Genomic DNA, 16,309 nt, shown 5'->3' with positions numbered 1-16,309 from the left:
TAAAAAGCCAGAAGATGAGGTAAACTTACTTGTTTGCGTCTCTCTCTATTCATAGCCAGCGTGGTGTGTTCACAGTAGAAGTCTGGAAGCAACTGTTCGCTGGCACCAGCGGGAACGGATCTCACTCCGCGAACTACCCGCATGTCCACGTTCGCGTTCGCGTTGTTGATAGGTCCCACTAATGTGTTTGTTGTCTGCAAAGAAATTGGAATGAGATAGCTGTACTTTTGGTATCTGTCGCTGGAGGTTGATTCTGTTATCATGAAGTTTGTTGCCCTCGTCGTATGAAAAGAGTCGTTTATGGGATTATGAGCCGTTCTCCTCCTTTCCAAGACCAATGGTTTCAGTTGGTTTTCTAGAGGTTTGACGCCTACTGAACGCTTCGCACTGATTACAGAGGCTCGTAGCGATAGTAACTTAAAGTGAAACTACTACGTGAAGAATTATGTGTGTTCAGTAGCTACTATATTCTTCTAATATTGTTATGTCTGTACAGTGTTTGCGTTGAAATATTATGTACACGTTTACTAAGAGATTGGTGAACAAAAACAGTACGAAAATATTTTATTAAACAAATAGAAATGTTAAAATTAAATTTTATCGTCGTTAATTCGCATTAGCTATTAATTCAGGAAATTATAACACTGTTCTTAAGTTGACTTACATCAGCTAATTGAGGTGGTACTGCTGCAGTAAGCCTCAGGTAGCAGTCAGCGGCTGTCTTCAGCTGCGCCAGCCTCTCCTCCTCCACAGATTCCAGCATACCGGCGCCTTTCACCACACTGGTCTCCCATTCTAACCTAAAAACAAATGTCAACGCTATAGCGGATATGTATTAGAACAGTCCTGTTTCCATCACTGGAAATGAAATTAGTATGATCAGTAAGCACAAAAAACGATATATTAGGTATTTAAGTTAGATCACGAAATATGTATCTCCTTTTTTAATATTTGATAGTTATATGACGTATGAAGAACTAGAAGCAAAAGAAGTATTATATGCTGGGATTGTTGCAAGTGGAAATATGTAGGTATTGTCTTTGCCTGTCGCTCCAGGATAGAAACGGGATTTTATAAGTAAAGTATGTATATAGGTTGCTAAATTGTATTATTCTAAATCTGAAAAAAAAAAATTACGACGTAAATTTATTACCTAGCTCTTTCAGACTGCACGCACACATTGTAATATTCAACTTCAGTCTTCTTCACGGCATCTTCCGTCTTCCTCTTCTTTACCTGCAGTTTAGCTGCGTCCTTTTCACTCGTCGCGTTAGCCAACCGTTCTGCTCTCGCCGTGCTAAGTATAGAATGGGGAATGTGGCCCACACTCGAGCTACGCGATATTCGACTGAAAAGATACGAATTTTTTTTTAATAAGCTCCTTTTTGGACTTTAATTTGTAACTCTTCAAAACTCTATTTTGAAGACTAAAAGATAGGTTTATGAAGAAATGAATCCAAGTTGGCTTATGGGCTATGTATGAATATAGGTACATATGTTTATATTGATTGAAATGGGAACAATTCAGATTTTAAATTATTGCGAATTCTATTTTATTGACCATAGAAATCGCAATTAAATAGGACTAGTGACCAACTCTGTACTGTCGACCGCATGTCAAGTACCCTGCAATCTATGAGGCGGTAATAGATACGAATATGGCTAGCTTAATATGCGGTTAACTGTATTATGTTGATGTACAAATATTGGTGCAGGAAATTACACATTTAACGAAATAGGTGTTATTACACAATAGTTATTTTAATATCGCATAATTATACGAAAATAATTGCATGAAGTGTTAACTGCAAACATAATTGCGAAAACATGGTCAAAGAGTATTCGTTTGTGTTATCTTCCAATAAAAAAGTTGTTGCATTTATTTGTAGATGGTTAAAGTAATAGATATAAATATTGTCATAGCCAAATTGGATCTCCTTAAGGTCAATAAAATATAGAGAAACAATCGCAAAGTACAGCACAGTCGCAGAGCATTTCGCGAAGCATTGTTTAAAAATTGAAGGATCCTTCATAACTGAATCTTGAGCGAATTAATGTCCAAAATATTAACAAAAAAAAAAACAAAGGACATTAATTTCGCCAAGACGATTGTGTGTCCAGCAGACCTCATGTCCAGGGTAGCGTCTTGTAACTTCTCATTCTCCCTTGCAGCAGCGTGAGACTGCTTTTTGGACTTGGCTTCTGTCGCCCTCCATTCTGTTAGGACTCGGGTAGTTTTGTCCACATTTCCTTCGATCTGTAATAAGAAGTTTTGATGAAACATGCTGAGGAAAAATAGTTACGGCTATAAATAGGTCGAATTAAAAAAACTGTTGCAATTGTGTCATTTAAAGGGAAGTCAGTCATACATACGGGTCTAATATAAAACCTTCTCCTGTGAAGTTGGTTAAATAGACGAATAGTTTACCTTTTTCCTAAGTTTTAATTGTGCATCTGTGACGTATTTCATTGGTTTAACTAGTTCTTCGGCTAGAGAATTTGAATAATTCCTGTAAAGAGAAATTGTAATTAGCACATGTTATTAAAATAAGACCGGTAGTAAATGTCGTTTTTAAGTAATGGTTAAAACTGAACAAGATTCCCGAACAACTGCGGGAATATTGATATATTAGTAAACTATTATATTACTATTATTCAACTATAGATACTATTACTATAAGTAAACTAATATATTAGTACAATTCATGAGGTTGATATCTCCGCCCAAAGCAACTCCCACAATATGTTCACTTGCCTAACAAAAAAAAAAAAAAAATACCTTCCAAAAAAAAAAAAACAAAATTTACCTATGTATTTCCGAACGTTTCTCCATTTCCAAAGCGACATGTTTCCACGCTTCGGCGCACGAGCCGACGCTCTCCTTGCAGGCCTTGCTTAACTTGGCACCCAGTTTCGCGAGACATTTGGAGTAGTAATTTTCTGCCTCCACCCTACAAGGAAACCAATTGCATTGTTAAATCTGTCTATTTTTTATAGGTTTAGCGCTGTTCGGACTGGGTCTTGGATGTTTATACGAGTGCTTAGTTGAAGCTGAACGTGGCCTTTTGATCTTTTCAAGACTGTGAGCTCTGTCTACCCCGCACGGGATATGTGTATGTATATTTATCTTAAAATAATACCTACACGTTAGATCAGAGCTGTAAAAAAGGCGTTTGTTTTTATATTTACTTTAATCATTATTGCATAAAAATAAATTGTATCTATTAGTATCTAAGTGTATTGCAATGAAAGTTTTAATGTATTAAAATTATATCATAAACCATAATAACATAAATAGCTCAAACAATGAGTTTAACGTGGTTACAATGGACTTAAGTAGTTACACCTTCAGTTTATTTTCATCAATTGGCCTAAATTTATATGAAATTAGTAAGTATAGAATATTTTCGTTAATTGAAAATTTCATTTGCCGTCCGCGTTAGATGCGAGTAATAAATCATATCTACGTAAATTATAAAAAAAATATATTTTATACATAAGCTGTAGTATGAATCTTAAACCTTTTAGAGAACACAATTTAATTAAAAATATTAAAAAGACTTTTGTATAATGTTTATTAAATATTGAAAAAAAAGGTTTTTATTGACAGCAAAATATGGTACTTGATAGAGCCACAGATAAACAATGCTTTTTCTTCTAACAAAAAAAATTACGACAATTTCGAACGACCATCGCTGACGAATACATTATACCAAAGCTTTAACTTATTCTAGTGGCTTGTGATATTTTTATCTGTAGTCGTGTCCCACTTGGCGTAGCCGACAGACAAATCTATTTCGGCTATTGTGGCCACTGCCATGCCCTTACGAAGCTTACTGAGTTGAAAATATTCTCTAAATTCTACGAGTATAAACTCCGGTAAGGAGAATGATTCTCATAGTCTAAATAGTTGCCGGGACCAATACAAAAAATAATAGGACCAATCCATCTCGACTAAGGGATAGGTTTTATATAAACTTGGGATCTTTATTTAAGGCGATTGGCTAGCAACCTGTGTCACTATTTGAATATCAATTCTTGTATTAAGAAAAACAGTTGAAAGTGGCACTATTGGTATTTTTGAGACTGTTGGCTGGACAAATTTCGGATTTCGAAAAAATTCGGATTTTTTACGATCGCAAATTTCTGTGAATTCATAAAGATTTCACTTCTCAAACATTTGCTCGTCCTAAGAATCGAGAATCCTTGCTGAAAAAGATAAGTTGATTAGCGATAGTTCTAAGTAAAAAATCAAAACCATTTCCATAATTCATATGTAAATGTTAGAAGAGTATCTATTGCTACTTCCTAGCTTTCGTGATTCAATTATGCAGAATGACAAGGCTGTTGCATTGGGACATATGTATGTATGTTATATTGAGTCCTCACGTGCTTGGCGAGAAAGAGTAAAGGATCGGTCGTACGATTTGCTTCTAAACAATGAGCATTGTTATAATGGCTATGCATAGAAAGCGTCATGGAGAAATGTAACAGATAAGATTTCTTATCGAATGTGCGCACGACTTGGCAATATTATGCAGTGGCAGCGCCGGCCCGAGCCGTATTTGAGAAGGGGCAAAAGAAAATTTCTGTGGAAAAGAAATAAATAAATTGGTAAATACAGGACAAATTACACAGATTGAGTTAGCCCCGAAGTAAGTTCGAGACTTGTGTTACGAGATACTAACTCAACGATACTATATTTTATAATAAATACTTCATCCAAGACCCAGGCCAATCAGAAAAAGTTCTTTTCTCATCATGCCCTGGGCGGGATTCGAACCCGGGACCTCCGGTGTTACAGACAAGCGTATTACCGCTGCGCCACAGAGGCCGTCAGCCATCAAAATGCTAACGATAAAAGTAAAACAAGGTTCAATAGTTTATATATCCACGCCTGCTTGTTATATTTTCAATCAGAGAGCTTGAGTTAGCCCCAATTTAAGTCAAAGACTTAAAGACAAAAACATCTGTGTAAGTTCCCGCCTCAAACAGGTAGTCAAAACCGAGTAAATTTTCTTGCCCATGCGCCCACTAGGACTCTGTGCCCGGAGCGACTGCTTTATAATGGTAGGGCCGACTCAGGGCAGCGGTACAGGCTGCGCAGGCGCAATAGTGCGTGGTGATTTTACCTCTTGTTAATACATAATGCGCATACAAATATTTCGACGTGAGTGAGCTATTATTTGTATCTATAGAGCGTGTTTACAGCTCTCAGTTGCTAATCGTTCAGTAGTGTTAATGTTATTTTTTCCCTGGTTAAGTTGTAAGAAAATAAATGTTTTAAGGTGTATATATATATATTTATTTAGCGTTCACTGTGGCTATAACTGTTTGGTTGTGGCTTAAGTCCTGAACAGGGAGATCATAGACAAATACATGATGGTTATGTTGACTTCATAACTGTAATTAAATAATGATGTTGGTATAATGTTTTGCCGTGTGGTACCCGGCACCAATAGAAAAAAGAATAGGACCACTCCATTTCTCTCCCATGGATGTTGTAAAAGGCGACTAAGGGGTAGGCTTATAAACTTGGGATTCTTCTTTTAGGCGTATTATGGGCTAGCAACCTGTCACTATTTGAATCTCAATTCTATCTTAAAGTCAAATTGCTGAACGTGGCCTATCAGTCTTTTCAAGACTGTTGGCTCTGTCTACCCCGCAAGGGATATAGACGTTTATATGTACATACATATGTCTGTTGGTATAAAAGTTATGCTAAACCCAATGGTAGACTATTAGATATTGCTATTAGCATTAGGTCCGCCTATTGTACTTTACCAATAGTTCATGTTACAATAAAGAATAAATAAATATTAATAAGAAAAGAAGTGACAGGCTTCTCCATTTGTCTCTGTGAAATTAATGACATTGATAGTGTTAACGTTTGTCATAGTTTAGCCGTTCTCCTCATCAACGGTTCTAAAACCGTCACCACACACGCTACTTGTGTCTAGTTTTGTTACTAAGCAGCTAGAGTAAGAGTAAGAGTAGTAAGAGTTTGAACGGAAAGGCTAAAATATTGTTTTTCTAAAGGGAGTACGGGATGAAATTTTTTTCAGTATCTCTGAATCGTTAGCCTCTTGGCTGCACGTGGCCTTCGAATGTTCTTTACTTCGTAAGGGAAAAGAAGTCATATATCTATACTAATATTATAAAGCTGAAAAGTTTGTTTGTTTGAACGCGCTAATCTCAGGAACTACTGGTTTAAATTGAAAAATTATTTTTGTGTTGAACAGACCATTTATCGAGGAAGACTTTAGGCTATTATAATATAACGTTGCAACTATTACGAGCGAAGAAATAATGTAGAATGCGAAAAAAATCGGGGGAAATTAATCATCCTTGAAGGCTTCAATGATGCCCAAAACAACTATTCCACGCGGATAAAGTCGCGGGCAGAGCTAGTAAGTGTATATTTGTATTTTAGCAAAACACTAAGCCTAAACTAACATGCACTAATTTATGCAAATAACAGTCGACCGCAAACAACACTACTTAGTTATGACAAAGAAATATCTTTTGAAGGTCGAAAAAAACGTAAAAGTTGAATACCGCTGTGACGGTTGTAGACAAAACTGAAACCTAATGAGATGGGGTCATCGACCTTCCTGTCGGAAGCGTGGGCGTTTGTCAAGATATCAAATGATGCACCTGTTTGATGTCTTTGTATCGCTTAACTAAACTAGGCACACCCTGTGATCCGCCCGCGTTTACGAAAATAATTCCCGTTACCGTAGGTATTACAGGAAATCCTCCATTATTAGATTACACACTAGAATTAAATTTTCAAAGTCCCTGCATAGCATCAACTTGCTGAAGTGTGCCCATAAAGCTGACAGCATTGCGATTTTGAATGGCAATGGCAATTAATAATGGGATGTGATTAGATTTTATTCTGCTTCCAAATGCATTAAATATATATATATTACTTTTCAATGAACCGCCCGTTGTAATGCATAAAATTCTAAGCACAGAGTAATCTAGCTTGGGAATTACTGTAGATATGTTCTAAATATTCATTATCTAAGTACTTTGTGTTTATCCCACAATGTGATATCTGGCATCGTCGGATCTCGTAAAAGACGACTAAGGGATAGGCTTATAAACTCGGGATTACTATATCTAACCTGTCACTATTTGAATCTTAATTCCATCATAAAGCCATACAGCTAAACGTGGCCTGTCAGTCTTCCCAAGACTGGTGGCTCTGTGTGCCCCACAGGATATAGATGTGACTATATGTAATTATCCACTTGTAATAAGGATGACTTTCCGTGATGCTTCACGACTACGAGATACAAGTCCATTCCTAGTTTGATGACGGGCAAATTGATATTTTGATCCAAAATAATCGTAAAAAGTATTTCCTATTAAGTTTTGTTATAAAAACCGTCCAATAAAAACATTTTTATTTTTTTATTTTGTAATCTAAAAAAAAGTAAAAGTTTTACCTCTCTTGCAATATGGCCGCCAGTTCCTTGCTGAAATCGCTGCCTTGTTTTACGTAACGCCGGAGTTCGTCAAAACCGTTCTGGGCCTGTGGGCAAAAAAAACCCGTTAATGTCTTGAAAATAACTAAACTAAACTTCCTCTGATAACAAAAGCCGCGTAAGTAAATAGGTTTTTGTTGAAAGAATAATATTCTTAAAAAACATGAGAACACGAAATACTACAAGAAAATTAAATTACACACAATAAATTATAAATTGAAGTGTATGAAATAATAATTCAGAGAAAGTGTAAGATAATAATCAAAATAAGATGAATTTGCGCATTAGCTGAACACACAAAATATGCAAATAGATTTAAACACCGAAATATTTACATTATGTAAGTAGCTAAAACAATACGTGGTTATTTAACACTTTTTAATTTACCCTACTTTAAAAAATGTGGTAAGTGTCAATTCGTTTACTAATAAATATGAAATACTATCTATATTTTTTAATAAACACAGCTGAAAATATGTAATTGTTGCTGCTCATATTATTTTCAAGATCTTACTACTTCAACGATCTTTTCGAAATTTCGCCCATACGTACATACCTACATGAAGAATAAAAAAATACTCATCCCGTGGCATTTAAGATAGATATATTACTTTAGTACGCCGGCGCCTCCGCGGGCAGAAGCTAGTGACAATCTAAATTACCCATGGCAGTACAGAAAAAAAATCAAATTATCCAAAAAAGTAGGTCTTTCAATTAATTCATAGTAAAACGGTAAAAATATTTAGGAAATGCGGAATTGGAATTTCGTAACTAATCTATCTATAGACCTGCGCGTGTGTAAATAGGTTTTTTTTTCTAATATATGAAGGTGGAATGGATTATATATTCTATTTCTGTGTATGCAAATAATTACTGTAAACTTCATCAAAATCCGTTATATTTTTTCGCGTAAATGTAACAAATATAACATGATGAAGTAGGTACCTATGATATAACCACAGAATTTTTCCGAACGGAAAATCACATTGTAGGTCTGTTGTAAACCGGAACCGTTCGGACTCGGCTGGATTGGAAATGAAACCGGAATGCACACCAATGTATAATCTAAAAAAAAAGCATGGATATCTGTATTTATTGTATTTTCTTAAATAAAACAAGCAAAGTCGATCTTATATATAAAATTCTCGTGTCACAATGTTCGTTCCCGTGCTACTCTGAAACAGGTGGACCGATTCTCGTGAAATTTTGTGAGCGTATTGAGTAGGTCTGAAAATCGGCTAAAATCTATTTTCATACCCCTTAGTGACAAGGGTAGTCCACAATTAACATTTTTTTTAAACTGGAAATTACTTAAAAAATATTTACATGGCAAAACAACGTTTACATGGATTACTAGTACCTACATAATGTTATAAAAAGTGTCTCGATCATTTTCAAAATAAATATGTTTTTTTTTGTTTCTAATATGGTTTTTCTTTAGCAAGAAATGTCTGGCAGTGCGCTAAAAGGGGACTTGCCGAAATTCCCTCGGGTATAGGAAATAAATGGGAGTTTTTTTTGGTCATTTGCGGGTCTAACAGTGGACTTACTAAAATAAATTCTAAGTAATTCTAAATAAATTCTTTTAAAAACTGTTGTTTATTCTAAAGATAATATTCAAACTATCTTGTTATTACGGAGGTAGTTTAGTTACGAAATAAATATAGTTCAGAATAATAGATAAGTACTCAGAACTCATCTAGCTGATAGCATTTCAACACATTTGCCGTTCTCATAAATTATGAATGGTAACAATAGAAAAATCCCAGTCATTACATATATTTAGCGTTGAGCAAACAGTTTACAGATGTTCAGAATCACAGATATTCATCTCTCACTCATCTTTGGGTGTTCCTATGTACTTCACTGATATACGATCCAAGGTACGCTTTCGAAAATATACCTCCTTACTTTGTCCAGCCTTTTGGCATTTTTTCATATTTCACAAGTTCGGGAAAATGGTGCAAACCTTAGCTGAGTGGAGATATCGTTCCTGGTCATATTACGTAGATTTTTTTGTTGGATAAATTTCTGTTTGTAATATCTTTATTGTATAGAAATGTAATAAATTAATAAATTAACAAGAAATAGTATGTTGTTATCAAAGAAATAAATCACTTGCAAATGGCGGACTTATCCCATGAAAGGATCTCTTCTAGTCAACCGGGATTTCTTTTTGTGCAATAAAATCCATCAAATTACCATAACCTTTCAGGCTCGATCCTAAGTCATGCCACGAAAATATTATTTTGTACTCTATTGAACTTTGAATGTTAAACTGTTTTGTTTTTCTATAAATACATAACGAATTAGCTAAATTCATTTGGTAGTATTTCTATAAGATATACCTTTATATTTCTATGATATACTAGCTCACAGCAAAAGTGTTGAAAGTGGCTGAAGTCCACCTGGAAACGGGCGTGCGCATTTTTTATGTAAATCATATGTATCTTTATCTTAATCTATATTGGGTTCGCTGAATGCCAAAACTTGATCAAGAACTAACCAACAAACCATTTATAACACCCATACGTTACAACCGGGAACTATTAGGCCACTAATTACCGTGTTTATGATCGCAAATTAATGCGATAATGAATGCCAAGTTCAAAGGTGTTGTCCAATGCCATTGCGCGGGTTTAAAATTTCGCGTAAAACAATAAAAGAATATAGAGATGATGACAAGGTCTTAAAACCATATAATTTGGTAAATAACGTAATAGAATAAACTTAATCATATTTTGAATGAATTAAAAACATATATGGCGTCAAAATTGAAACTAAAAATGTAATGTAATGTAAAATAAGTAATGTATTTTAAATTTCAAGATTATTAATAATGTATTAATTAGTAGGTAATATACTAGATAGCCTTTTTGCATATGTAATTTCTTCCAGGGTTCCCCTTGGTCTTGGCAAAATTATAACGAATGTTATCGGTGGCGCATGTTTAAAAATTTTGAGACTAAAAGTACAATAATAGTGATTGTTTTTAATATAACATTTAAGGCTGAACAGGTTTAGCAATAATTTAGTTATTTTTCTCAGAAATGGAATTAATAAATCAATAGAATTTAAATCTTAGTTTTACTAAGATTTAAATTCTAAATTTTAATCTTAGTTTTACTAAGATTTAAATTCTATTCGATGATTGAACGAATTGAAATTTAAAGATGATGATTCGAAGATGAGAAATACCTACTATCGCCTGAACGAAAAATTTGAGTTCGTTTAACTGTTAGGGCCCGACCATCGGAGAATAGTTTCAAACTCCCGATTCCAACTGTAGACCTTGAGATGTGTATCGTCAGCTTAGGGAGGCTTATCACTGCTGGTTAAGCATTTACTTTCACTAACAGCGCATTCTTTCTTCACTTCCTACATAATATCTTTATTACTAATCTATACTAATATTATAAAGCTGAAGAGTTTGTTTGTTTGTTTGAACGCGCTAATCTCAAGAACTACTGGTTCTAATTGAAAAATTCTTTTTGTGTTTAATAGACCATTTATCGAGGAAGGCTTTAAGCTATTTATCATCACGCTGCAACTTTAAAGAGCGAAGAAATATTGGAAAATGTAAAAAAAACGGGGAAAATTATTCATCCTTGAAGACTTCAATGATGCCCAAAATAACTATTCCACGCTGACGAAGTCGCGGGCACAGCTAGTATATAACATAATCCTACGTAATCAGTATTACTAACCCCCTTTTCTAGGGAGAAAGGGGGTAGGTAATAAATACAGAACTAAAGGGACATTAGAGTGATTGTGCAGGAATTTAAAAAAATCTCCTCTCATGAATCGCTGAGGAGAACCGTAAGCTTGGAGCCATGAATAGTGGTAGAATATTGTAGTCCCTGAGAATGTTAAGGTTATATTTGAAAAGGCAGTATGTAGCAAGAGTTGGCATTGTTGGTATTACTTCAGATCTTTTAGTATATTTGCAAACTGTAAGTATTGTAAAATCTGCCTCCTTCTTGAGCAATTTTGATGACAGTTAAACTGTTTCGTTTACCTAATTTCTATCATTGAAGTTTAAGTTATTTTATGTATTTTGAAATCTCTCTGGCGATGGAGGGGAGCCCGACTCGCGTCTTTAACCTTGATCTTGGACTGGATAAGGTTTTTACACAAAGTAACTCCCGTCTGGTTCCCGGCACCAATACAAAAAAGAATAGGAACTCCATCTCTTTACCATGGATGTCGTAAAAGGCGACTAAGGGATAGGCTTACAAACTTGGAATTCTTTTTTAGGCGATGGGTTAGCAACCTGTCACTATTTGAATCTCAATTCTATCATTAAGCCAAATAGCTGAACGTGGCCATTCAGTCTTTTCAAGACTGTTGGCTCTGTCTACCCCGCAAGGCATATAGACGAGACATATGTATGTATGACTCCCGTCTGACCATCGCAACCTTTGAAGGGTAACCTTACCCACTTTTGGTTATCTCACGATGTTTCCACTTATCGTAAAACAATACACAACTAACAATTTTCATCCGTGCATCGTTCTTTTTATTCCGGCAACTTAACCGTTGAGCCTGCCGTCTTTAAATGATCCTGCTTGAGTCCAGAGTGGCCAGAAATCTAGTTAGTCTAGAACATGCGCGCGTTTCTTGCGCAACTACCTACCTAAGTACTAATGACAATAAAAAAAAAATCAAATCTGATGAAAGTCCCCGGCTAAGCGTGGTGCAACGTTTTCCAAGTCATCAGAGCTCATTAACAGCCGTGCTGTAATGGCGCCGATAGAAACTGTAATCATCTATTACACTTTAATATGTTAAGCAACAACTTACTAATTTTAACATTATTTTTTTTAAGGAGTAAATCGGTATAAGTGATACGGTGAAATGATGAATATTTTTGTTTGTTTGGAATAATATGTACCTATATAGTCATGTCTATATCCCTTGCGGTGTAGACAGAGTCAACTCTCTTGAAAAAACTGATAGGCCACGTTCAGCTATTTGGGTTGCAAGCCCATCGCCTAAAAGAAGAAACCCAAGTTTATTAGTCTAGTTGTACCTTAATCGACATCTATAGGAAAAAGATGGAGTGGACCAATTCTCTTTTTTTATTGGTGCCGAAAACCACACGGCTCTTTTTTGCGCCGGGAACCACACGGAATAATGTGTACTACTAATATACCTAAACTAAGTGCACATTTACTTCTTACTTACTAACTTCTTATGACAGTGACGACATAATCTGACATTTCTACGTCAAAACCTGTTTTAGGAGCATTAAATGACGTTAGCATCGACAAATGGCTTCTACTAGCCGCGCAGGCGCAGCCAACGGTAATATAAATGGATTAAATTATTCTACCACAATAACTTTCTTTGCAACTTTCTCTGCGAGGGATATTAGATTCTAAGTCCTGATGGATGGAGTGTAAAATTGATTGCAGCTATAGGTTGTGTATGGAATAATGATGACCGCATGCGCATCCGGTCAGGAAGTGTGCTCGTAGCACTTACCCGTATTGATCGGGATTCATATGTTACTTACAAATTTTAAGCTTCATTACCAAATGACTTAACTGAATATTTCATCAATATTTATTATTATTTTGATTGCCATAATAGAGAAATCACACAATATTTTTTTATTTTTCCTTGACGTTATTTTTATTTGTGATCAAAAATGGGAAGGCATTTGGCTCAGCAGTGGTAAACGTTTTCAGGTTAAAAAAATCACGCCTTATCTACTTACCTTGAAATTTCGCGATTCGCACAATAAAATAAAGATAACTAAGACGGAGATTAAGAAATTAAATTCCCGAAAAAAATACGGTGGAATTGAGAACCTCCTCTTTTTTTTTTGAACTCGATTGCAAAGTAGGTATATTCACGTGAAATTAGCATTAAATTACTATGAACGCGAGCGAAGCCTGATTGAAAAAGACTGATTAGTTATAAATAACTACTACATGTATTAAACGCGTTACAATGATCCGAAACGAGATAAAATAAAGGTAACTTTAATACTACAGGTAGGTTTTTATAAATACCTATTACAACGCAAAAGTTTAAAATCAGTTAGAATGATTAGTCCTATCAATGAATGTTGTTTTTGATATTCGGTAATTACTATGTTTATAGTTCACTAACTAAAAACAAAGGCCGTCTGATGTTTATAGCGCCCTTGATCCTCGAAGACAATAAGGCTATCACAGTCCATTATAAAATATTCATGTACCTCCGACATGATGCTGTTTTGATTACAATCAGCAGAAAACTGTAGTAGGAAATGTCAACTTTTATCTCAAATACAAATATTATTTTACGAGATAATAAAAAATAACTTTCTAGCTTTTAATATATACCTTACTAATTTGATATTTTATGTAGGTATGTATATGTATTCATAATGTATTTTATGTATCTTGTATGTATTTATGCATTTTTTTTGTAAAGTACTTATATATTTTGCAGTATGCATGTGCACTTTATTGCACCACCAACTTGAAGTTTTTCTGTTTGGTCAGCTGGTTGACTGGTAGAGAATGTCAAACGGCATTAAGTCCGCCTCTTGTAATTTTCTTTTGTGCAATAAAATTTTAAATAAATAAATAACTTAAAAAGGTGCATAAGAAAATGTTGTTCACCTTGAGGAGCATATTCTGGTAACTTATTTATCCAGTAGGTACTCTCATCAATTTCAAGTTGAAACATAAATGATTTATTATTGTATATTAGCCTTAATTAATCATTGAGTTTTCTCATCGCACGCGCACAATTAAGTACCTCAATCTACAGGTTGTAGATAACTGAACATACATACCTACATATAATCATGTCTTTATTCCTTGCGGGGTAAACAGAGCAACATTCTCATAACGACTGAAATGCCACTTTCAGGTGTTTGTATGAACGTACATATCTGACATTTTACAATTCCCTCGGGATTATGCAGTAATAGGTTTCCGATATTGCGATGGCATCGTTAAAAAATTGCATATGAAGTGACTGAAAATCAAATAAAAATGTTGAAACGATTCTATTCAATTTAATAAACCTGACAGTTAAAGTTATTGCCGTATTCACGCGGCATCAAGTGTGATTGGCGTGTGATAAGGCCATTTTAAATGTTACTCTATTCGCGTAATCTTACGACATAAAATCCTTTCACCTTCGGTTTTTCCGTCTCTCGAGTAAAACCACAATTATCTCAATTACGGATCTATTCGCTTTCGCCTGTGCTAACTTTACACGTGGTACTTACATACGATGCTTTGTCCGCTAGCAGACGAGATGGTAAGGTTTACATTGGTTTAGTAAACTCGGTTGGAAGCACGCAAGTGCAAAGTTAAATTTGGATTCATACCACGCGGTGAAATTTGGATTGTATATACTATATGTATTGTAAATTCTGTTTTCAACTAATTTAAGTAAGGAGTTCAAAGCCACTTTAAGTCCATAGAATCCATCTTTGTTAGTAGGTACTGTCTACTCCTTATATGTCTGAAGTTGCAGGCAGTGTATTTTCAGAAGTCCATGAGTTTTACAGTGAGCACGAGCATCATTAAAACCTCGCTAGGTTCAAATAACTTAAGTGTGCGAATAAGCACGAAAGAGTTACATACACTCTTATAAAAATGTCTATATCCCTTGCGGGGCCAACAGAGCCAATAACACTGATAGGCCACGTTCAGCTGTTTGGCTCAATGTACATACAATGTACATATACAATGTAACAGGATACTTGACCTAATGAAAGAGTTAAATGGTACAATTATAAATAAGTAGTACTCAGTATTTAGGGTGGCTCCGATCTCATTCATGTGTGTGCTAAAAAACAATCTATCTATATAACTAATAGTGGATGTTTAAAATTCAGGCTGTAAAACTATATAAGTAAAAAAACTAATAAAGTACCAACATCACATCCAAATAAATATATTCGTAAATGTTTTTTTATTACTTATATATATACATATTTGCAAATGAACATCGCAATTTACTACACTGTCATTATAAAACTACTCGTCTAATATGAATTTAACTATTGAAGAACAATAATGGGTAGCAATTACTTTTTACATTTACAACCTCTCGTATGTACCATGTTACATGACGATGAATTTGTAAGCAATACCTAGTTATGTCAGAGTTATTCTAAGCCTTAAACCTAACTTAATGTCGCACTGTAGCAAAATTATTGAGATAACACGATAGTATATTTTAATTGTTATGGCTTATAAATGGTCGTGTCTTTTGTTGATAACCGAATCTTATGTAAATGAGAAGATATATGATCTAAGTAGGTACCTATAATTATATAGGTACCTACTTAGATAATCATACTTTTTATCATAAGGCGGTTTCTTTGGCGCATGGGTAGTGCGCTTGTTTGTGACACTGGTGGTCCCAGGTTCGAAAACAGGGCATGATGAGAAACGATCTTTCTTTGATGGGCCTGGGTCTTGGATGTTTATCTATATAAGTATTATAAAATTAAGTTTCGTTGAATTAGTGTCTCGTTCCACAAGTCTAGAACTCACTTCGAGCATAACGGTTGTTAGCCTTCCAAACAAATAAATAAATAATTCAATGTTAGTAATCTGTGTATATATTAAGGTATTTATTTTATTTTTCATCCTTATCTATATTACCAGAGTAACGGAAATCAGAATATGGACCGAAAACGAAAAAAATCTGTATCTATGGTTAATCTGAAAGATTTTGAGAGTCAGAGATAAATGTTTTGTCAACTTTCGTGATTATGCCCCTGAACAACTTGCATCGTGGTTATATTTATCCGTGTCCGTAGAGCGCTTGGTATAAATAGAATAAAAAAGTCG

The 16,309-nt window shown here is 34.8% G+C and overlaps 1 protein-coding gene across 2 annotated transcripts in view; it reads right to left on the bottom strand.

Annotated features, from left to right (window-relative positions):
* The window catches only part of LOC106130601 (nostrin), a 52,570-nt gene that overhangs the window by 6,605 nt on the left and 29,656 nt on the right, over positions 1 to 16,309 (bottom strand). For both annotated transcript variants that reach the window (XM_060953638.1, XM_013329491.2), the window contains exons 3-9: positions 7,458 to 7,543; positions 2,808 to 2,951; positions 2,429 to 2,510; positions 2,127 to 2,257; positions 1,154 to 1,348; positions 665 to 800; positions 30 to 194 (exon numbers count right to left, since the gene is read on the bottom strand). In XM_060953638.1, coding sequence (XP_060809621.1) covers positions 30 to 194; positions 665 to 800; positions 1,154 to 1,348; positions 2,127 to 2,257; positions 2,429 to 2,510; positions 2,808 to 2,951; positions 7,458 to 7,543 — 939 coding nt within the window. The remainder of the gene's footprint in view (positions 1 to 29; positions 195 to 664; positions 801 to 1,153; positions 1,349 to 2,126; positions 2,258 to 2,428; positions 2,511 to 2,807; positions 2,952 to 7,457; positions 7,544 to 16,309) is intronic.

This window comes from Amyelois transitella, chromosome Z (assembly GCF_032362555.1).
Source record: "Amyelois transitella isolate CPQ chromosome Z, ilAmyTran1.1, whole genome shotgun sequence".
Classification (NCBI taxonomy): Eukaryota; Metazoa; Arthropoda; class Insecta; order Lepidoptera; family Pyralidae; genus Amyelois; species Amyelois transitella.
The sequence above is the reverse complement of the archived record's forward strand: the minus strand, read 5'-3'. Positions and strand labels throughout refer to the sequence as shown.